The sequence below is a fragment of the Corvus cornix genome, chromosome 14 (assembly GCF_000738735.6).
Source record: "Corvus cornix cornix isolate S_Up_H32 chromosome 14, ASM73873v5, whole genome shotgun sequence".
Lineage (NCBI taxonomy): Eukaryota > Metazoa > Chordata > Aves > Passeriformes > Corvidae > Corvus > Corvus cornix.
Window position 1 is genome coordinate 11249009 of NC_046344.1, and position 21987 is coordinate 11270995.

Genomic DNA, 21987 nt, shown 5'->3' on the forward strand with positions numbered 1-21987 from the left:
CCGCCAGAGCCCCCGGCCCGGCCGCGCCCCGGCTCCGGCTGCAACCCCGTGACGGGGAGGGTCCGCCATGAGCCCCCGCACAGCCACACACCCGCGGGCCAGGGCCCAAGAGGCAACCGAGCCCACGGGGCCGCGCCGGAGCCGGGCCGGAGCCCCGCGGGTCCCGCGTGAGGCGGCCGGTGTCGGTGCGCGGCCGCGCGGGGCTCCCTCCGCTCCCCGCCCCGGGCCCCGCACGGCGAGCACAGGGCGCGGCCCCCGCCAGCCAGAGCCGGGGCGAGCAGCGGGGTCTCCGCCGCAGCGGCCGCGAAGGGCCCAGCGGACAGTGCAGACCCGCAGCCGCAGCGCTCCCCGCGCAGGTGGCGGCAGCCCTGCGGGGAGGCCGCGGCGGCAGCGCCGGCCCAGCCCCTGTCCCCGCCCCTCCGGCCCTCCTGTGGCGACGGCGGCGGCCGCGGCGCTGTTCCCCTCCCTCTCTCACTCGCTCCCTCCCTCCCCGGCTGCGGGGCTGTTCCCCCTCATGCGGATGTGACATTTCACGGCGTTACCGCAGCCGCCATTTTGAGGTACAGAGCGCTGGCGGCGGCGGAGCGGCAGCAGCGCGCCGGGGCTCGGGCGACGGGGGCGGCCCGCGGGCCGGGAGCGGCGAGCCGGGCGTCGGCCAGCGGCGGTGCCGGGGCGCCGGGGGGGCGGGAGGGCACGGCAGGGGCCCTGCGGCGCCTCCCCGACTTCGCAGCGCCGTGGACACCTCGCCGGGGGAAGGGGAAGCGCCGGGCGCCGCCGGGCCCTGACTCCGGGTCTCCCGTCCCCCCCTCCCGGTCCCCTCCCCTCCGGCCCCCGGGGAAGCCGCCGCCCCCGGCCGGTCCCTCCTCCCAGCCCCTTTCCCCCGACCGGGTGCCGCCGCCGAGATTGGGCGAATAGCGAGCAAATACGTGCGCGTCTCGCTGCCTCCGCCGGCGCCCCGCTCCCTACTCGCCGGAGCCCCGCCGCAGCCCCCCGAACCGGGCGCCCAGTCCCGGCCGCTGCCGAGGCCCCGCCGCTCCTCCGCCCCTTCCCCTCTCGACACAGGCCCGCAGCCCCCGCGGGAAAGGCCCAGCCCGCCGCCGCCGAGCCCCAGCCCCAGCCCGACATGAACCACCATCAGCAGCAGCAGCAGCAGCACCAGAAGCCCGGGGAGCAGCAGCTGAGCGAGCCAGAGGACATGGAGATGGAAGGTAAAGCCGGGCAGGGCCCGCGCCCTCAACTCCGCGGAGAGTTTCCCCCTCGCCCCTCTGCCCCGCTCCCGGGGCTCCCCTACCGCCGCGTCCCTTCGGGGATCCCGGGCCGCCCTCCGCGGTAAACACGCTCTGCCCGGGCCGCTCCTGCCGGCCCCGGCACCTCCGGGGCGAGGGGAGCGCTGCCCGGCGGGGCTGCGGGGGGACGCCGGGGAAAGTTGCGGTGCGGGGCCGGGGGAGGCGGCTGGGGGGCTCCGCAGGAATTTGCACCGCGGGAGGGGGAGGGCGCGGGGGAAGCGCCGCTACAAAAGGAGCCCCGCGCCCCCAGACCCTCGGAGCCTCCCGCCAGGCTTGGGGGCGAGCCGCGGTGGGGGGACGGGGTCCGGTCAAAGTAGTTGCGGTGATTCTGGGGCAGGGTTTTGCCTGGGGCGGGCGGAGGGGACGGGGCTGTCGCGGGGCTGCCCGGCGGGGCGGGCGGGGGGCTGCAGCCCTGCCCTGCCTGGCCGCTCATTGTATGCAGGCAGCTACGCTGCTCGCCATTTTTAATTAACCCTCCTCCGAGGGTTATTTACAGAACCCGCTGCCGGCCGGGCCTGCGCGGGTCGGCGGGCAGCGCTGGCCATGTGTAGCGCCTGCACAGCCCGCGGCCCGCATCCTGCACCGTCATGCAGTTGCGCTGGCTCCATAAAGGAGGTACTACGTTTGCATGTTCCCTACCCCCGTCCGGTGTAGTCTCCAGTGGTGCCTTTAGCGGGGCCTTTTTTTTCTTTTTTTTTTTTTTTTTTTTTTTTTTTTTTTTTTTTTGTATTGTGGTGTTGTTTTTACACGCCCTCCCTTACTCTGAACAACACCTCCCATCTGAATTCAACGCTGTAAAATTTTTTTGGGCAAATGTATGGCGGGGTTTCATTCCTGAAGGAAGGACGGCCACAGTAAGCTACTCGTACCAGTTGACTTGGAGGTCAAAATCATCAACTACCTAAATATCGTTTAGAACGCCTGGCTGTGAAGATGACAATTCTCATTCACTCGTTTTAGTGAAGAGTGACATAAATACTCGCCAGCACAAGATATTTTGCTTGAAAACGGGACAATCGACTTAGCAAATGTGCCTTTCTGCTAAATAATAGCCATTGAAATTGGGAGGAGCTAAGGTGTTTCAGTGGAAGTTTGTCACAGTGACTGTGAGATTACATTTCAAGATTAGAAGGTCATTACATAAAGCCCAGTTTTCTTAAACGTTAGTGTCCATTTCATACAATAATGGCTAAAACTTATTTACTATCTGAATTACTCTTCAGTTCTGTTTTAGTAAAATCTCCAAATTTACAAATATGTAAAAGGAGGTGATTTAAAATATACCTCCTATTTGTATACATACAAATATTAACATCTTGTGGGTTGTAGTTTCCAGCAGATTGTTTGATAGCCATTAGTAATCTGCATTTTCTCAGTGTCCTTTTCAAGTCCTTTAGAATATTGACTGTATTTACTGTTTTTATTTTGAATTTTGTGGGCTGGATGCTCCAGCGTGCTGGGCTCACTGTGACATGCTGGACATTTTTATGCAGTTTAAAGGTGTCCTGAACTTCTCTGGATTGCAGCCCCTTTGCCAGTGGGAATACAGGAGACCAAAATACATGCAGAAATCACTGTGGTGGTTGTGAAAATCACGCTGGTGGTCACCTTCATTGGAGGGGTGAGGGAAGAGTCTCTGCACATATCAACATAGTGACACTGAGAATACATCATTGTCTCAGAAATCTATTTGAAATCTTTTAGACTACACACAGCTGATTCCACCTGATATGACAAACCTGCTAATTGTTGAGACTTTACAGAACTGCCCATTTATGTGAAAACAAAACCAGGAAAGTCTGGCCTTTGGAGGTTTATTCCCATACTTGATTTTTCTTAGAGAAACATGTTAATTTTACAGGACTGCAGAGATCGGATTATTGCAAACTTTTATTAAAAGTTGACATCATGGGTATATATTAATTTAATGTGTAAAAACAATGTTCATCATCTTAATATATGGGTGTTTGTGCTTTCTTTAGAGATGTTTTCAAGCAGTGAGGAAAAGACTTAATAACATGTAGTTAGCTTAATTTTAACATGCACAGAGCAGTATTGGATGCCATTCTTCAGCGAGTGATCACGTTAGATTTAGGAGGCATGTGAAGAATGCACAGTGGAAAATTGCACATCTTGATTTTAAATTACTTGAAAGTTTGCTTAGTCTGTGTACAGCTACACCAGATGAACAATTTTTAAAGAGCGAAATAACAATTTCAGATGTAGTAATTGAAGTGTGGGATTAAACTCTTCAGGGTTGAATCAGATATGGTATTTTGAGTGTTCGCTCTCATGTCCCTGTTTTCCCCCTCCCCTTTACCTTATGACTAATTTACTCTTGATGAGCTTATGGACACTCTGTGTAAATGAAAGTACTGCTGGACAGGGCTTTTGGACTTCACGAGGGATGAAGACATTCCCTTTAAAAAGAAAAATGAATCTCTGCATCTCGAAGGAATGAAGCAGTGACAGCCGTGGTGAAGGCCAGGTACATGCTCAGCAGGACCAGGGTGATGCAGCCTCACCTTCTTGCAGTACTCGCTAGAATGCTGTGGTGTTACCAGTCACCCCTTTGTGTATTTAGTCCTGTTACCTGTGGGTGTTGTTAGTAATCAGCTTTAGCCTTACTGAGGCTTGGCAGCAGTGATATGTAGACAGAGAAACTTTAAATTTCAGAGTGCCGTAGGGGTTGTGTCCCTGTAGCTGAAGGCAGCTACTTCCCAGGCTGAGGGGACACTTGGACAACACAGTGTTTGCTGCTGGTGGTGGTCCCCTCATGTGCCGCACCAGCGGCTGGGCTACTGCACCTCCCTGTGACTATTACAAACAGAAAGTGGAGGGTTAAAATGCAGTTCAGGTTGTTAATTGAGTTCATCCTGCAACCCCATTTAGTGTTGTGTGAATGCGGTGAGGGTTTGGCATTGGGGCGGAAAGGAAGAGGAAGGGCAGCTTGAGGTAGCACAGGTGCTGACAGTTACCTGGCCAAATTCTGTCACTAGTCATGGATTTTGTGTGCACCCCTCATTTATTCTTGCTGCATAAAAGCATGTGATTCTGGGTGCCTTGGCTGCCTTTGGGCCGAAACAGAGTGGGAGTGTGCAGATGAGCCGTTGGTGCCTGGGTGTTAGATAAATTAACAGTTTGGGGTGGTGATTAGTAAATTATCCTGTGGAAATTCTGAAGAGTTTATTTGTGTGCTAAATAAATTTAGTGGAAGAAATAAGTAATAACTTTTTCTGTACTGTAAGTAGTGTGTGTAGTTTGCTTTATCATGCAAAGAATTAGGGCTCTCACATTGCTAGTGAGTTGCTCTTAAAGTGTAATTGAATCAAAGTCTGATACTTTATATATGCTTCCTCTGTAACATCTTTTCACAAATGCATGAGCTTCAAAGAACTCGGGTTAATACAAATCTACAGTTACATATTGCATAGAGTTCTTTCATGGAAAGACTCATTTACAGTTTAATAACTATAAGTTTCCCTTGTTTATAATTTGAAACTGGTTTTTTGTAGGTTTGGCCTCTGCCCATAGTTCCATAGGTACGTGTGTTTCTCATTAGGGAAGTTTTTTTCCTGAAGTAGCCAGCACAGGCTTAGCAAGAGTGTCACAGGCAGGGAACATGCAGTGACTGGTAGTTCAGGTTGCACACTTGCGTTCTGTCACTGTGTCAGCTCTGCAGCCTCTCAGGTAATGCCATCTTCTAAGTTTTTCCTTAGTTTGGGCAATTTAAAATTGAGACTTGAATTTCAGGTGGAAATGATGCAAGATATATACAAAAAAACCCAGTAAAAAACCTGACGTGTCTGTGCGTATGTGAAAAGTTTAAAATGTGCATATGTGAAAAGTTTAAAATCACACTATTTTGCAGTTTCCATGCAGCTGAAAGTTTGTGCTCCTTGCACATTACTGACAGAATTTGCTAGATATCAGACCCTCTGTGGAATACTGGTCTCAAATACTTAACTTATTTTTGCCTGTCTTCTGAATGTTTGCTTCCCTCTCATATTTTGTCCTCATTAATATTCTCAATTCCTGGCAATTTAATATCATTTGCATACATAACCCAGTGTTCATTTCTTTTTCTGCTTGCTGCTATGCCTTCCTCCTGAATGCCTGTATCCCTCTTTTTCCCTGCGCTCCTTTGCTGTCTTCTATGTTGCTTCTAGCCAGGTGGTGATAAAAATGGGGCTGTGTGTTTGAGAGGAGAATATGCAGACTAATTTCATTATATAGCTGTGGGTATCTGCTTGTTTATATGTTCTTCCTGCCCCTTCCCCTCTCCAGCGTTTTCCGTGAAATAGATGATGGTCGAGCGAAGGAATATAAAAATGCTGATGCAGTGGACAACAAGCAAAATTAGGTTAATTCTGAGGTTATACCTAGAGCAAAGAACCAGGCCTGGCCTCTTACTCCCAGTAATGATCATGTGTAGTAGCTCTGGAAACAGCTTGCTTGGCCTTGGGAGAAGATGTGCATTGGATCATTCTCAAGTAGCCACTTCATGCCAGCCAGGAAAACGGCCTTGGTGGCTTCTGAAGAGTACAGCCTATGTCTGGAGTTCCTTCTGTGCATTCTCCATAAACTGGGTGCTCAGTAAGTTGTCAGATTTAGTAAACTCTCTGTGAAGAAGTGGAAAAAGTGGAGTAGTGGAAAATGTGTGCAAGCTTCAGAGGGAAGTGCAGATTGCACACTCCTCAGGATGAGCTCTGTATCTCAGGCTTCCTTACTGCACTCCAGTTGTTCCATGTTGTTGACTGAATTCGGAAGTGGTAAAAACTGCTCCCTGTTGTTCCTAGGGAGTTACACAAAGCAAAGTAGAAACCTGTCAAGCTGTGTGAGGAAAAGTAGTAGAAGCCCAAACTACTTTAAAAAAGCAGGTGAAGATAGTTGTTTAAAACTAACAGAATCCATTTCATTGCTGCAAAGTAATTTATCACAAGAAAATCTAAACAGTGCATCCAGCCTGTAGCAGTTAAACCAGTTTAGCCAGTACATCTGCATGACATCATTCGATATTTGGGGTAAGGGTGAAAATGAACTGGTTTAAAGCTTGTGAAGCATCTAATTTTTCTTGAATGATAATGAATTTAAAATATGGCATTGTTTGCTTTAGTTTGTGCTTTGAGGTGTCTCAGATCAGTCACTTCGGTTTGACTTTGTATCTTGGGGCTGTAGGGCTTAGGGCTGTTGATTGCAAGAGAGTAAAGTATTGTGTGGCTCGCAATACAAGTTACTAGTAATCCATAGCAAGTGTGCTTTTTCCCTGCAAATACATATGTATAGTAATATATTCAAAATCTGCTATGTGCTGATTTGACATTGTCACCAACAAGGGTAACAGTTATTAAAAATGTTCTGACAAGTAGAAGGGGGGCTGGAGACTGGCTATCTTATTTGTCAAGTTATTAAATATATAGTGTTGTTTTCTGAAACATTTCCATTGGTCACTTAATGTGTTTTGCTGCAGTGGTTATAGCATTTTAATTTCATATATTAGAAAAAATAGTGAAAGTGCACCTAATCAGTGGCAGTGGCTGTAGCATAATCTGTGCAGGCTTAATATTGTTGCAGGCTTAGACTGCAACATTTTAACATTTCTGCTAATCCATATTTTTTTCATCTTGCCTTGTTGGTTGTATTAAAACTATTTCTGTAAGTTTAGAAACTTTGAGTAGGGTTTGAATGACTTGCCAGCAAAATGAAGAATGGTCAACTTGGAAATAGTGTCTTATTCTGACTTTAATTTGCTTAGATTCCTTAGAAGGCTGAGATTTTGTCAACTAGAAATAATTAGGCTTCCGGACATTAGTAAATGGATTTTGAAAATACTGTGCTGACTATTTCCAGTTTGGGGAAGACAGTGTTAGTCTTACTGTAGTGCCTAAGAATCTTGGGGATTCTCTTCAGAATTTAAAAATACATTTGAAAACTGTTTTATATTGGACTTGATAAGATCTAGAATATCACAGTTTGATTGTCCAGCATAACAGCATGGACATATTTGTTAGGCACAATCAAAAATGTGGAGATTAAGTGATAAATTTTCAGAAAACTCAAATTCCATGCTATAATCAATACAGCATAGCTCAGTTAGTGTTTTTAATTGCTGCTTGGCAGCTGTTTTAAACATTACCAAAATAAGTCATTTCTGACCCAAATTATGGTGAAGATTTAAACAAAACCGTCATGCTCTGTAGCATCAAATGTCTTAGGAGAGCAGGATGTTCACTGTCTGCAAACCTGAGTTCTTCCTGACTGCAGCTGTAAAGAGAGCTCCAGAGTGATGCCACTCAGAGAAGGTGTGCCAGGAGCATCCTGTTTAAATTGGGAAAGAAAAAACACTGTTCCCTCAGCCTATTCTTGCATATGTGCTGGTGTGTGGATCTAGACAGTCTTCCAGGTGTCCTGAACACTGTCAGCTTTGCTGCATCATAACCAAGACCTCAGCTTGCACTCCAAAGCATATTGCAAGCCAGAGGAAGACGATGTGGATAGTGAGCTGGAGTGTCATATGAGGAGAAAGTTCAAAATAGATATTTTTTTTTAGCAGTACTGCAGTGTTTTTCAGCCTAGGAGAGGTGATGAGTTTTTTTAATATAGTCACATCTGTTTGATATGAAAAATAAAATTGCTGGGAAGCAGAACTTGGAGCTTTATATGTTGTTTGTTAAGGGGCTTAATGCACTCCAGTAGATTTAAATGATGAATTGATTTAAATGCAGAAATCTGTGAAAATTATTGAGGTAATTTTTCATAATTTCCCTTTTCCTAGTGTAAATAGCAAAGGATGTGTAGGAGTATCATTGGTGTTCACTGAGCTCTAATCTTGATCATCTGATGATTTCACAAGGTTCAGTGTACGGATATTCTTTAAAAATATGGCATCTCCAGCTGTGCATGTGTGTTTTTGTAAAGGTCTAGGGACAGCTTTGGTGTAGGATTCTAAATATGGTGTTATACAACAGTTGGATGACTTTCTGCCATGTTTGAAAAAAGGAATGGTTGTGTGGTCCCACAACAGATATTTTCCTCCCCATGTGATTCAGTGAGTTTTCTAATATTCCTGATACTGTTCAGCAGAACTTTGTTGGAGATTTTGATAAAAGGGTACCTATTAAAACTTGGTGATGGTTTTAAGTTCCAAATACAACTTAGGAGGTTAATATTCTTTCTGATAAATAGATCAGGCATTAGTGGTGTAAATTTATTTCATAAAATGCCTAATTGGTGAATTAAAAATTTACAGATGTTACATCTGTCTTTAGTAGATAAGGAAATAAATTATGTTATTTATTTTAATATATGACATTTAAGAAGAGAGAAATTACATTTTTAAGAAAAGAAACAGACTTCTCAACGTAAGACCAACACATTGTGGGAGGAAGCCACCCTGCCCTGGCACTGGGGCATCTGTGCCCACCTGCCCTTGTTGCTGCCCTCTGCAGCTGAGCCCATATCCCTCAGCAGAGGACGAGGACTTTCGGGTAGGTGTTTGGAACTTGGCCATGTTCTGCAGTTCTCCTGCTCTGCTGGACATGGTTGTGGCAATGGTAGGGGCTTGTATACCAACATTCCAGTGTGCAGGTATTAGGATCTAAATGGTGGTCACCCTGGGATCTGTGTTTCCATGCATCAGCTGTGATAGGGACCATTAAGGATCTGGTCCTTTCAGGCTGCTCAGCCCCTGTATGACTGTGCTATTTAGCACTCTGCAGTTTTTGGACAATAACCTGTTGCATTTTTTTGTCTTGATAATCTCTGCTGGAAAATAATGAAGAGATTAAGAAATGTTTGGGGAGTGAACGTTTTCTTTTTTTTTGCCTCCTCCCCCCGCCCCCCATCTAAAAATGCATATTGTCTTAGGCAATCAAGGTGGAGTTCTGAATCCTAGTACAGGGGCATGGTGGTTTCTGTATCATCTTTGGTTTTTGTCAAGAACTGAGATCACTTTATTTGGAGGTAGGGCAAAACTTGCATTCTCCCTTCCTGCTCACAAATGTAGACAGTTCTCTTGATGCACCTGCCTCTTTGCTGCTCAGTAGTTGTGAAATGGGTCTCAGTTATTTACCACCAGGTATTTCTGGTAACCGAGGTCAGGTAACAATTTTTAGACACGAGTTGTCCTTCAGAGCGTATCTGAATTCTTCCATTTAGATAAATGGTTAAATTGCTTCTGTTACAGAAATTGGAGCTGACTGGACACCCGCATGCTGCTGTGTGGGTATACAGGCTTCAGGTCCTAAGACAATGTGAGGTGTACTTGTTGTAAGAAGAAATTTGCTTAAGCAGAGGTTGTGTGAACCTTTTATTGTTCATTAAATCAAGCTAAGGATAGTTAGATTTCTTTCTTCCTTGGGAACAGCAAGGAACTGACCTCTTCTAAAGAATTTTTCACCTGGTTAGTTGCTTAGTAATATCAAGGGGTGAACCTAATTCTGGAGAACAGGAGAGACTATTAGCAGTTTGAACACAGAGATAACTCAGATGTGTCTGTGTATTACATGAATTAAACAGTGGGTCACAAGCCACATGCAAAACCTTCCCTGCTAGTAGCAATTAGCGTAGTGGTGTTTCACAATTTTTCATCTGCTTTCCTCTCCCTCTTCTCATTCTTCCTGTGTGGTTTTCACCTCCTCTATTTCAGTCTGTTTCAGATACTTCTTGCGCTTGCACTCTGCATCAAAAAAACAGTCCCCTTAAAAACTATAACACTTTGCAATATTTCTGTCATGCCACGAAGGCAAGCATAAGCTTAAGTGTTGGGTTTTTTCCTTTTTTTTTCTTCTTTCTAAAAGTGTCCTTATGGTCGAGGAATTAAAAATAAGCAACAGTAAAATCAATCCCAAATCTGCCAGAACTAAAAATTTACTAATAATTTCTTTAAAAGTAGTTAATTCTGAAAGTTTAACCATGGAATTTAATAATTGGGTTTTTCCTTCAAATGTACTGCTTCAGTTCCATAATGATTTTAAAATATTTTCTGGTCCTCAGCAGATTTGTCTTGTGTTTTCAACTTTTGTTCATCAGGCTCATGCTTTGACCTAACACCTGTGCCCTGGAGTGTATCACCCAAAGCAGGACAGAGGGCTGGTGTGGGAAGGGATATGGTCCTTACTGGAAAGGATTCTTGTGGTTTCCTTCTGAAGGAGGGAAAGCAGTGCAGCTCCTTTGCTTATCAGCAGAGCTCGGCTGGGGAAACCCTCTTGATTTTGATAATAGCACAGATTAATGGGAAAATAATTAGAAAGTTGCACAACAATGGATCTCGTTGTGCCTGTGTCAGTTGCCTGTTGATAAGCCATGACTGTTGTTTCCCTGTGCTTGGCTGGAGATCAGGAGTCAGACCCAGGGGCTCTTCAGTCCCTGTAGCTGAGCAGGAGCTGAGCTGGCTGTGGGGCAGGTTGAGGTGTAGAGAGAGGTGGGACTGAGCCTGTTGGCATTGCCACTGAAGAAGGGTGTGTGGAACCTCAGCATCTGTCTTCAGACTTTTAAACCTGGGATAAAAACACTTCAGCTTTATTGGTCAGTGATCTCTCTTGCTGGATTAAGAAAATATTCCAATTAATTCTGTAAGACCTTTCAGCGTCCTGCAGTTACAATGAACTGAGTGCAGTGAGAGCCCATGCCTCAAGTGGTTCTCCTCAGTATGTTTATATCTGTTTATTGTCTTTCAGATCATACATGCCCCAGAAGTGTTTGTGTAAATCTGTATTGCAACTACTAATTAAGATGAATAAAAATTTAGATATTTTATGCCACCTTTAAAGAACAGAGCTGAGGTCAAATCCAAGAATAGTGTGTGATTGCTTCAAGTAGAGCTTAGTCAAGGTCTGAATATGAACCATGGGAGCCTTCTCAATGCCTTACTTATCCAAATGTGTAAACGCTTGCTTTTGCTAGTGAAGTTGTACCAGTAGCACTGAATTCAACACAGAGTGCATCTTGAAGGCCCATTTTGTTCAAGATTGCTATTGTTGTTACCTGGCTTTTGCTTAAATTAGTCCATCAGAAGCCCACTTAGCAGGTGTGCGTGTTTGACCTCTCTGGAGCCAGAGGCATCAAAAGTCTCCCACCTCCAAGGAGTCTCTTGACTGGTACAGTGTCAGGTGGCTGTGCAGCAGTCCAGCTGAGAATAGTGCCTGCAAGAAAGAGGAGCTTAACCCAAAATTGAGCACAAGCTGCAGGGAAGGTCCTTGATTTTGGTCTGGGCACCAGACTTCATTATATCAGATGACTTTTACATGCTGCTGAGAGCTGGGGGAAGAGTTGTGTCTAGTTCACTTCAACATTGCTACAGAGAAGAGGTTGTCTTCTAGAGCAGGGTTTTTTGACCTCTGTGCTTCCCTTTTGCCTCCTTGCTCATGAGGAGATGAATGAAGAGATCTGAATTTAAAATAACTTCCTTATTTTGTGTTTATTTTTAACCTAGCTCCGTTCACTGGTCTGCTCTACTGTTTGGCCCCACAGACAAGTGGGTCAATTTGACTGGGGAGGCAGGAAGAAGAGAAAATTCTTAAGCCACTAATAGCTTCTATAACTTGTTTTTAAAATATACCCGAGACCATTTATTGGACACCTGGGCCTGTCTCCCCCAAGAAATGCATTGCAGGGCCATAGCAAAGTTCCAAAGGTATAAGATCTGAGTTTACAGGGCTCTTAGTGCAGCCACATGGTTTTACCATTATAAAAATGGAATGTCGTTCAGATGCAAACCACTTCTGAGGATGAAATTGTTCCCGTTACAGGTCTGCTTCTGAATGTCTTCACTTCTGTTACTTCTTTTTTTTTTCCCCTTCCCACAAGGGTATTCCTTGTAGCTTTATATAGTTTCTTGCATTTTCCAACTTGGATATACATCTGAAGGGTCTTTGGTTTTTTTGCCTTTACAAAGTGGGTTACTATTTTCTGATTTAAGTACATATTAAAAAGTCAAACAGTTACCTAATTTAAATTACAAATTTAAATAATAATAGAAATTATAAATCTAAATAATAATTTAAATTATGATCTAAATGTATTCGGGGGGGTTTTAGTCTCCTGTCCAAATTGTCTTTTCCTGTGGGATAAAAGTTTCCAGGTTGCATTTAGACCGGGAGTTGGTGTTTACTGCAGCTGTTTGATTAGCCAAGGTTTCTGACCAGGGTAATGGTACTCACTTAAACAGGAGACACTGATTTCTGGAATATGGTTGGATCATACAGGTTTTTAGCAGGTATGTTAAAAGCAGAGAGTTTCAGAGTTAACCTGCTTCCTGATCTGGAAAGTTTGCAGAAGATGATGCATGAAATTTCTGTCATTTTGAATTCAGCTTAAAGTATGCCTATTGCAATTAGCATCACATTCACTGGTTAGACCTACGAAGGTAAAACTGGCTTAGTACTGATGAACTTAATGCTAGACAGGGTCTAGTTAGTGTAGCTGGAGCAAAATATTGGCAGAGATTAACTGGGCTAGTGCTAATTTTTGATCTCTCACTTTTAATATACCTTGAAATGCACATTAACCACCTCAGATGCATGCTTTATTAAATCAAAGGATGAGTGTACAATATAAGTATTTAAAATTTTGGTAGCATACAGCTTTGTAAATAGATATTTGGGTTTTCTGGAGTAAGAAATTTTTTAAAGTAAATGGAGTTGTTGAGCAGTTATGGTTAATTTCTACCCTAAATGTGGACTATTGCCTTCTGTGAGAAGCTAGTTAAACTCTCGGTGTTGTAAACCCGCTGCTGGTAGTGTGCAATTTTGATTTCTACATCGTGCTCAGAAATTTGGGGAGGGGTTACTCATTTGGTAACTTGCTTCTCCAGTGGGGATGTGCTGCACCCTGTAGCCAGTTAATGTGGCCCCTGTCCTGTTCCTGACAGCACTCCTTCCATGGGAGCCATCTCCCAGCTGGGTGACCTGTTGGGATGGCAGGACCCTGCTCTATGCCCCTTTCCCAGAGGAGGGTGCGCCAAAGGTAGAGGAAGGAGGTGCCCTGGGAGGAGAAGCTTTGAAAATATGTAACTGCTTCCAAAAGAAAAATTGTGCCCTACCTACTGGTCCAGTTCAGAAGGGCACCTGGAGAAGTGGGCAGCTGGGAAGATGCCTTGTTCTTGGTTGCAGCCTTGTCTAGGTGGTCCTTGGACATGAGCAGAGGCTGGAGGGGTACCTGCTCCTTTTTCCTGCTGCCGCAGAGAAAGAAGATGGTGTGTTAACTGCCTGCTAGGCAGGGAGTGGTGCCAGCACTTGGATAACATGGAATTTTTAGTGGTATATGTTCATTTCAGAAGTTCAGCTTATATTCACAAGATAGCTGTATACTTGGCTGTGTTGAGTGGGCTTGAATTTTCTGGGAGCTGGAATGCTTTCCTCACCCTACTGTTTTTCCTTTACATGTTAATTTACTCACTAAGATCTGTAAGTCCTGTAGTGGTTGAATGTATGCAGCTGCCTCCTTGATCTGCAGAGAAATTTGGACTGCTCTGTGATCTTCAGCAGCAGCAAAAGCTATTTTAAGATGCTATTTTAATGGTAGCTCAGCACCTGAATATACCTGAATAATTTGATTTATGGTCTATCCAGATTGTTTAATCACTTTGTGTATTGTAAGATTTGGGAGAAAATATAAATTACTGTAGATATGCCACATGTAGTAATGAGAAATACCTGCTGCTTTCCACAGAGCTCTCCCAGCTCTTTGAGGTGTGTTTTTTCAAGCAATGATAACCAAATACAAGGATTGGTGTTAAGTTGTTCGAGCTATAATGAAGTGCATGTTACCATTTAAGAAGTTTATAGAGCGCCAGTGAGGTAGCAGGACCCAGCAGTGGCAGGAACAGTTCTTGTGTGAACATCCTGTACCTGCCATCTGTGTACATCATGTACCTGCCGAGCTTTTCACTCATCCTCTCTGTATTTCTGACAAAACTCAAAAACTGAAAACCCTTAAAGCCCTAGAACTCATGCTTTTTGTCTGGTTTTCTTTCTGTTTCTCCCTGAAGATAAAGCATCATGAAGGTTATGGGCCTGCATAAGCATAGATTCTGATTGTTGGACATTGAGAAACTGTATTGCTGGTACTTGGATTGCTGATCCTGTTCAAGATCTGGCCAGACCAAGTATAACAAATAAAACATCGCTTTCATCTCAGATAAAGTATTTATATAAATTGAGTATTACAATAATAGTGTCAGTAATACTAAAGTAATACTGAATTCTATAAATAATACCAATACGACTGTTTCTGATTTAGTCCTCACAGAACAGAAAGTGTGAGAGCTGTACCTTTGTTGATCCAATCTGATTGCATACTTTTTAAAACTGATAACAAAAATCACATGGAAACTCTGCATGTCCAGCAGACTTTTTTATCTACAAAAATATCATATTTGTCCCTAGAGCAGTAGTTGTAATACACAATTAATGCAGTGCAGGCAGTGCTGTTGTGTAGCAGGAGTTTGTCACTCCATGCTGGTTCTTAACCTCAGCTGCAGAGGGATGCCAGGATTCTGCTGGCCTGCTTGGGACCAGTGTCTTGAGTTTGTGTGCATGTGTGCAAATGCACGGGGAGTGCATTTATTGGTAGATGTGGAATAGTCTTTCTTTTTCCGCAGTAACTGGAGCTCAGCATTCAGGTCAGGTGGATGTTCCCTGTACAGCTCACCAGGGTGAGTTCAGAATTGTGCCTGAGAAGGAAGCTTGCAGGGATTTGGAGTATGCTCAGACTTCAAGGGTGCTGGATTATATTCAGGCAGGGAATAAGCACTATTGGTGTTGAAATCCTTACATTTGTAGCGTTTCTGCTTGGTTGAGAAATTCCTGGAGTTGGTTGCTAATAGGATTTGCAGAAAATAATGAAAATACCCTTCCTCCCCAACCACATTGGCCAAATTTGGCTGTGAACACTGCATGTGTTAGGCAGGTAAGATGGCACAAGCAATAGCAAAAGCTAAAACCAGGTGCCTGGAAGTTAATTGAAAGGTGTTTCTCTTTGTTCTGGGGTCATTTATTTTGTGTCAGCACTTTGAAGTCAGTATTTTAATTTTCAAAGAAGAGAGGGTGGCATTTGCAGTGTTCTGTACACTGAAGGAGCACCTTTTTATCTTGCATTGTGTAACCCAGCAGCAGTGGATGTGGCATTTTTCCTGTATGTGCAGCCTGGTCCTTGGGGTGCGTTGCCTCTCTCCTGCCATACAGCTACAGGTGGCTTAAATCCCAGGGCCTTGCCTTGAGAAGGGCAGGATGGGGAGATCCTGCAGCTTGATAGAAGTTTTCTGATAAAATCCCAGACATCTCTAGCATCCCACAGATTATCATCTGGGTGTTTAGTGAAATATCTTGTTTACCCAGATTGTCCAAGTCAAAGTGAGACAGAGATGTACTTGCCCTGTCCCCTTGTCTGTTTCTCTCTCTTTCTGGTCTTGTGGGGTTTCTTTGATCTTAAAGTGTGCTGAAAATGCATCAATAATAAAACATCCACAGGGATGGTAAAATACCTGAGTTTGTCCATATGAATTAGAGCAAATCAAACCACGTATGTTTATTTTAACATTTTTATGGTCAAAGGATGTAATGGGGGAAAAAAGTACATCTGCTAGGTAAAAATCTAGATAATCTGTTGTGTCTGATGGGGTTTGTGAACAAGCTTAAACAGGTAAAGACTCTCCTGTTACATGTGCACAGATAAATTTCCTGTTGTGTAGCTTGGCTGCTCGAAGTATGCCAGTGTAGTGTTACTGCCCGGATAAGCACAGCACCACCTCTTGCAGCCACCTGGTTTCTGTAGGTAAAATAATTGAATATTCGTTCAAAGGGTCAGTTTGGTTCTTTTGCTGGTCTGAGTACTGTGTCCAAGAGAGCAGCTTCTCCTCCCTGATATCCTCCAGCAAAGTAACCACTAAAGTAACCATTCTCTTTTCAGTCCCTGTCTATTTTATCTTCTCCTTTTTTAAAATTGTCTTTTATGTCTCTTCTTTACTGCAAGGGCACAGTGTGTCTCTTCCTTTCTTTCAGAAAAAAAGTTTCCCCTTCCTGAAGGGATAACAGTTGCAGTTAAATTATTACTGTCTCTAGTAATTCTTAAATCCTGGTCTAATTCTGACTTTGACCAGTAACATCTGGAGCTTGTTTCAGGTTTGGGTCTGACCTGTCTGTAATGGTATTTAAACTGGAACTCTCTGCTTGAGTTTGGTTAGTTTAATGCATTAAAAAATTAGTGACTTTTGAATGAAAAACCTGTAAATAATACACATTAATTGCAGATACTTTTTTTTTGTATGTGCTTCTATTTCTTCAGTAAGATCTCTTAAATCATGTCCTTTCTGCTTCTGAAAGAAGAAACATCTTTATGGCTTCTTAATTGAATTTTTTTGGTGAAAAAGGTCTGGAGCTAAGGAAGTGCCAGGAATTATATATTAGACAGTTTGTGGTGTACCTCTATGGATTTATTTTTCTCTTCTCCCCTGTGATCCACTGCTATGCACTATCCCATGCTCACACCCCTTCAAGGAAAACTGTTAGCAGTTTTAAAGTCATGGAAAAGTAGTCCAGGAAAAACAGAGGAAATGAGATGAGGATCCAGTAGTGACAGAAAATCTGCTCTTGTATGCTCCAGGGGTATACTCCAAATAGCGAGAGCATTTGTGGGGTAAAAGTTGTAGCAGGAAATGTGAATGGGCTAACTGGAGCAAAAGAAGCGTGAGTAGTGAGGGTTTCCGTCCCAGCTGTGTGTGAGGTTGTAGTGGCTGATGATGACACAGACCACAAATGCTGCATTTTAGAGAGAAAAATACAGGGTGTGGAGTAACTTAAGGGACTTTGGGTTTTCCTAAGACAAAGGAAGAATCATTCATCATCAATAGAATAAGGAATCTGAGATACAGCTTAGTTTGGTGGTGGTGTTTATACCAGCTTCTAGCCAGAGGCAAAGCAGGAAGGCAGTAATTAATTTTGGAAGTCCTCAAAATTTGCTTCAGATGAGTGGTACTAGCAGTGGAGCGAAAATAGAAGTAGTTGGAAAGATTTGCCAGAAAGAATAGAGTATTGAGATTGGGAGTGTATTTCTGGAATTAGGGTGTTCTGCAAAGCATAGGAAAGATGTAATTCACTGAGTGACACACAGTAGTCAGCTGTCCTAAAATGCATTTTCAAGTCTGTTTTGTTGCCTTTATGTTCTAAGAATAGTTGACCAGAAAGCTATTGAAATACTGTCTGAGGATTTGGGCCATGAAACAAAAAATAAATGTAATATGTACTAAGAAAGTAAATATGCAACAAACATGTGAGCAGTGAAGTACAATTTCCTCTTCAGAATGTATGTTTGATGAAAAATGTGCTAATTAGAACTGCTGCCACATGTGAACTAACTTGGTTTTCCAAAGAAAGAGAAGAATTTTGACCAACTTGTTTTGTCTCCCTTTACAGGGGAAAACTAATTTGGGTGATTTTTTGGGATGGTAACACAACAGGACATTACCAAGAGCACTGAAATAATCCAAGAGCCGCACCATATACAATGAACTCCATCAGAAGCATCATTATCCCTCCACCCCTGACATTTGGTTGCTCTGTAAAATGAAATGAAAATTTAATTACAGAGGTGTGAGGTCGTCTTTCTTAAATGCATCCTTCGTATTTCTGTTTCTGAAATAGTTGTTTGCATAAACCATGTAGTTTTGAAGTTTGCAGCTGCAGATGTTACTGTATGAGGCACAGGGTTCAAGCTCTGTCTGTGATAAAGAATAGTTCTAAAAGATTGCTTGTTTAGAGGTGTTTCAGTGTTTTATCAGTAGGTTCTTTTTTACTCTTGTTTGCATTACAAGTTTCTCGGGTTTGGAGGTCTGAATTTGGCTTTTCACAACTAATGTGCCTGTAGAGGAGTATGCAGCAGTTTCTTTGCCTCATAGATTTCAGTGTGTTTGTGTTAGGATTTGGAAAAGCAAGTTAGCCTCAAAATCTGTATGTGGCTGGGTCTGTATACTGTTTTCTCTAGAATACAAAGTATAACTTCGTTTCTGATAGTGATTGCTTAACTAATAGGCCTGGGGAAGCAGGGACTTGGTTCCATGGTCCCATGGCAGCCTGTTTGGCACCAGAACAGCTGCTTGGCTATTTAACACTGAATAGTTAAACAGGAAGAGCTTTTTTAGTCACTTAAAAGTTTTCTTTTGTTTTCAGTAAGAAAAGAATGTGACTTAAAATTGCTGACAAAGAAAAGTGATAAAATTGTCAGTGGAGTGCTTAGCTGAGGATTATAAAGTTCCCATTCTGCATTCTTTTAAGAATTCAGTGGTAAATAGTGGAGACTGACACTGGAGATTCCATACAAAACAGTTTTTCAGCTGTGTTATTTGTTTGAAGAAAGTTGTTCTCCGTGTAGACAGTATTAAATAATTAACACTGTTTAGTGCTAATTTTGGTGTCTGCTAACATTTGGATGTTTTTGGTACAGTAACTTTCATCTTCAAAGCAGTAAAGTGAAGCTGATCTTCAGAATATTTTACAACAATAATCAACTCTTTCATAGAGCCTAAATAATTATTTTCTTGCATTAACACTTGGGGGTAGGAAGGTTGCTGTCAGAATGGAAAGGGAAAATAAAGGTAAACCCTTAGTTAAAATGAATACTGAAGAAAGCATAAACTGCTTTGGGATTTAATGGTTCTGTTGTAGACACTAAGGAAAACTCTTGGTTCAGCGCTCTGTTAAGGCTTTTAAAACTATTTTTAATGATTGCTAGTGTTTATGCTACAAAGTAGGGGAAAGCAGCCACCTGGCAGATGATTCCATAGATTAAGGCTGGCCAGAAATTTAATGGCTGGGTTTTCTTGGGAGTGTCTAGACCCCAAAATCTTCACGGAGACTCCAGCCAAAATGGGGACACTGATGCAGGGAAGGGGTTTTCCAAATGGGAGCAGGATGGGTTAAAGCGCCCTAGAGCCTCTGCTCCCTGGGGCACCAGCCCTGAGCCTTTTGCCTGTTCAAGGCAGGGGCATCACGTCCCAGCTGGGCACCCCTTCCATGCAGTCATTCCCTGCTTGTCCTCTTTGGTCAGTGAAGCTTTTGTAGAACATGGCACAGTGCTAACAGACAGGGCTGGAAAATTGAGCTTATTAAGGAACAACCTCAAAAGCTCCCGGGAACCATGTCTTTCAGGAATTTGGGAAACTAGTGGAGGATAGAACTCTGAAATCTGGGTCTTAGAGAACAAGAAAGCAGCTTCTTTTCCATATCATCTCATTTGAAAAAAGGAACGCTTTTTGTTTTGCTCATTTTGCAGTTGTTAATTTTAGATGAGAGCATAATTACTTCTAGTTAATTACATCGAAAACAAATGTTAAAATTAACCCAAAGTGTAGATTGTTTTTTTTTTTTGTAGTAGGAATCTCTTAAAATCATAGCTTACTTTTGTGCTTGAAATGTATCTGTTACTAAATACAGTGAAAACTGAATTTCAGTAGAAAATAATGATTTTGTCAGCAGTGCTCTCTGTATGGCTGGCAGGAAGCAGTAAATGTTCCTGTGTTACCAGGCCGTGCACGTGTGCATGTGGATCAGTTCACATAAAGGACTTAACAAAACAACCCCAAACCTCAGGCCTTGAATGGTTTAATTGTTGTTGTCGTTTTCCCCACGGTTAATCTACACTTGTAAAAGCGACCCTGACATGAGGTTAGGATTTATCAGCACCGGGCACCCCACGCTAATTGGTTCAGCTCTGCACTTCACTGCCGTGGTGCTTCCTCGGAGCAGAGGCTGCTCAGAGCAGTTGGCTGCTCAAACCAGGAGGAAACCCACCTGGGGCTGTAGGGCTGATCCTGCTCCCAGCCCCACGCCGCCTGGATGCTTCTCCATGACTGGGAATGTTTGTCCTGGAGTGGAAGAGAAGCATGACTTCGGCCTGCTCTTAGTTTGAATTAAAAGTGCCAAACACTGTGGCAATAGGCTTTTTTTTTTTTTTTTTCTACAGTAAAGTTTTATAGATTCTGCAAAACTCCGTTCTCAGTCAGGAACTTTGGTTTTGGGGCTTTTTTTTAAACTTTAGGCTGGTAACAGGTTTCCCGGTATGAATGTTCAAAAGCTCCTTATGGAAACCCTGAATATTTGCATAAGATTAGCCACCCTGGGTTGAGCAAAATTGTTTAACCTGGTGCATTGAGGTCTGTCAGTGGCAGATGCTGATGTTAAACGTGAGTGCAGGGGAGGGATGGCGAGTTCCCTTCCCTGCTGTGCACACCCCGAGGGTGTCTGAGCCTGGCCATGCTGCCTCTGTACCTTTTCACCACTCCTCATAGAATCTTCTTCCATTCACTGCATCGCCTTTGGAAGTGAACTGGGAATAATAAATGCTTTGTGTAAGTTCACTGTGCTGCTGCATTTTGAACACTGAGTGCAGCCTGGTTAACAGCCTTGCTTTCCTCCTCCATCTTGAAAAGGTGTAGGAGAAGTAAAGAAGTTACAGCAAGGAAAATAAAGATGGTACGAGGTATCAAATGGCTGTTTAGTGGTATTGACTGAGTAGACTAGGAAGGGTCCTGGATAACTGAGGAAATATGTGCTAAAAGTCTGGAGAGCAGATTTTGTTTCTTTAAACTTGCATTCTGGTAATTTAATATAAAGTCCCTTGTGTATTGTAAGTAGTAGAAAATCCTGTATCCCTCTCTAGTCATGGAGAAGCCAAACCAGCACACACAACAGGCTTGATTTACGGTTCTTCTGTATAAACAATATCTTTCTGCTTCCACATTTCAGATTGCTCTAGTACTCAGTGCACTGTGCTAATTAGAGTCTGTAGTGGTTCTTGGTCACCGAAGCTACCACCTCAAGAAAAACGTAGTCAGATACTGTGCTTCTGAGATATTCCAGTTGTGCATCCCCACTGGGCAGTGTACGCATCCAGTGGCATGGCAGAAATCACCACTCTTTGTGTCCTCAGGGACACAGTTTTTGCTCTTTCCTAGGTTTGCCATAGGATTACCAGATCAAGTTTGGAGATGCTTTGGCCTGTGATTTCAGGCTGCTTTGCTACAACAGCCACCTTTGAAACATGTTCCATAGTCCTCCTCAAAGGAGTACTTTCTTGTGAGAATATTTGATTTTGACTCTTTTACTATGCAGCAAAGGAGCCTGCATTTAAGCTTGTTTGTGTTGTCAGGTGAGAAGGAAACACAATTAACTGTGCTTGCCTGCTTTTTCACAGTTGTATGTAGTATTTAATGTTGTTTTCATGAATCTGATTTATTTGCCTTTCCCTCTTCTCACCAAAGCCTAGTCTCAGAATTAGTATCTATCTGTGACTCCTGTGAACCTGCTTTACGTATCTATCCATTTTTCTGCATAGGAGGGAGCATAAGAGGAAGAGGGAAAACAAGATCAGTGTTAGCAAATCTCCAGTAATAAAGGATAGACCTTTAAAAGCATTACTGAAAATAACAGGAACAAATGCTGGAGGTGTTAGATCCCTAAATGTGAGGTTTCTGGGCACATTGCACAATTTCTGTGGTTTGGAGTGATCTTTTCTGTTTAAAGGTAAATTAAAGGATGGGGCTGAAGTAGGTGGTTTGTGTTTTTTCCTTCTAGTGCCTATAAAATTAATTCCAGTGCAAATCCATATTATTATCTGGTGTTTCCTCTCCTAGGAAATTATTTTTGCTTTTAAACTCCAACATGGACAGATCAACAGTGTTTCAACAGTTTAAAAATCACATCACTATTAG

General features: G+C 43.5%; 1 protein-coding gene across 1 annotated transcript in view; it reads left to right on the forward strand.

The window, feature by feature from the left end:
• Positions 1-695: 695 nt before the first annotated feature.
• The window catches only part of USP7 (ubiquitin specific peptidase 7), a 71557-nt gene continuing 50265 nt past the window's right edge, over positions 696-21987 (forward strand). Inside the window, exon 1 of the mRNA XM_039560220.1 lies at positions 696-1208. Coding sequence (XP_039416154.1) covers positions 1124-1208 — 85 coding nt within the window. The 5' untranslated portion in view covers positions 696-1123. The remainder of the gene's footprint in view (positions 1209-21987) is intronic.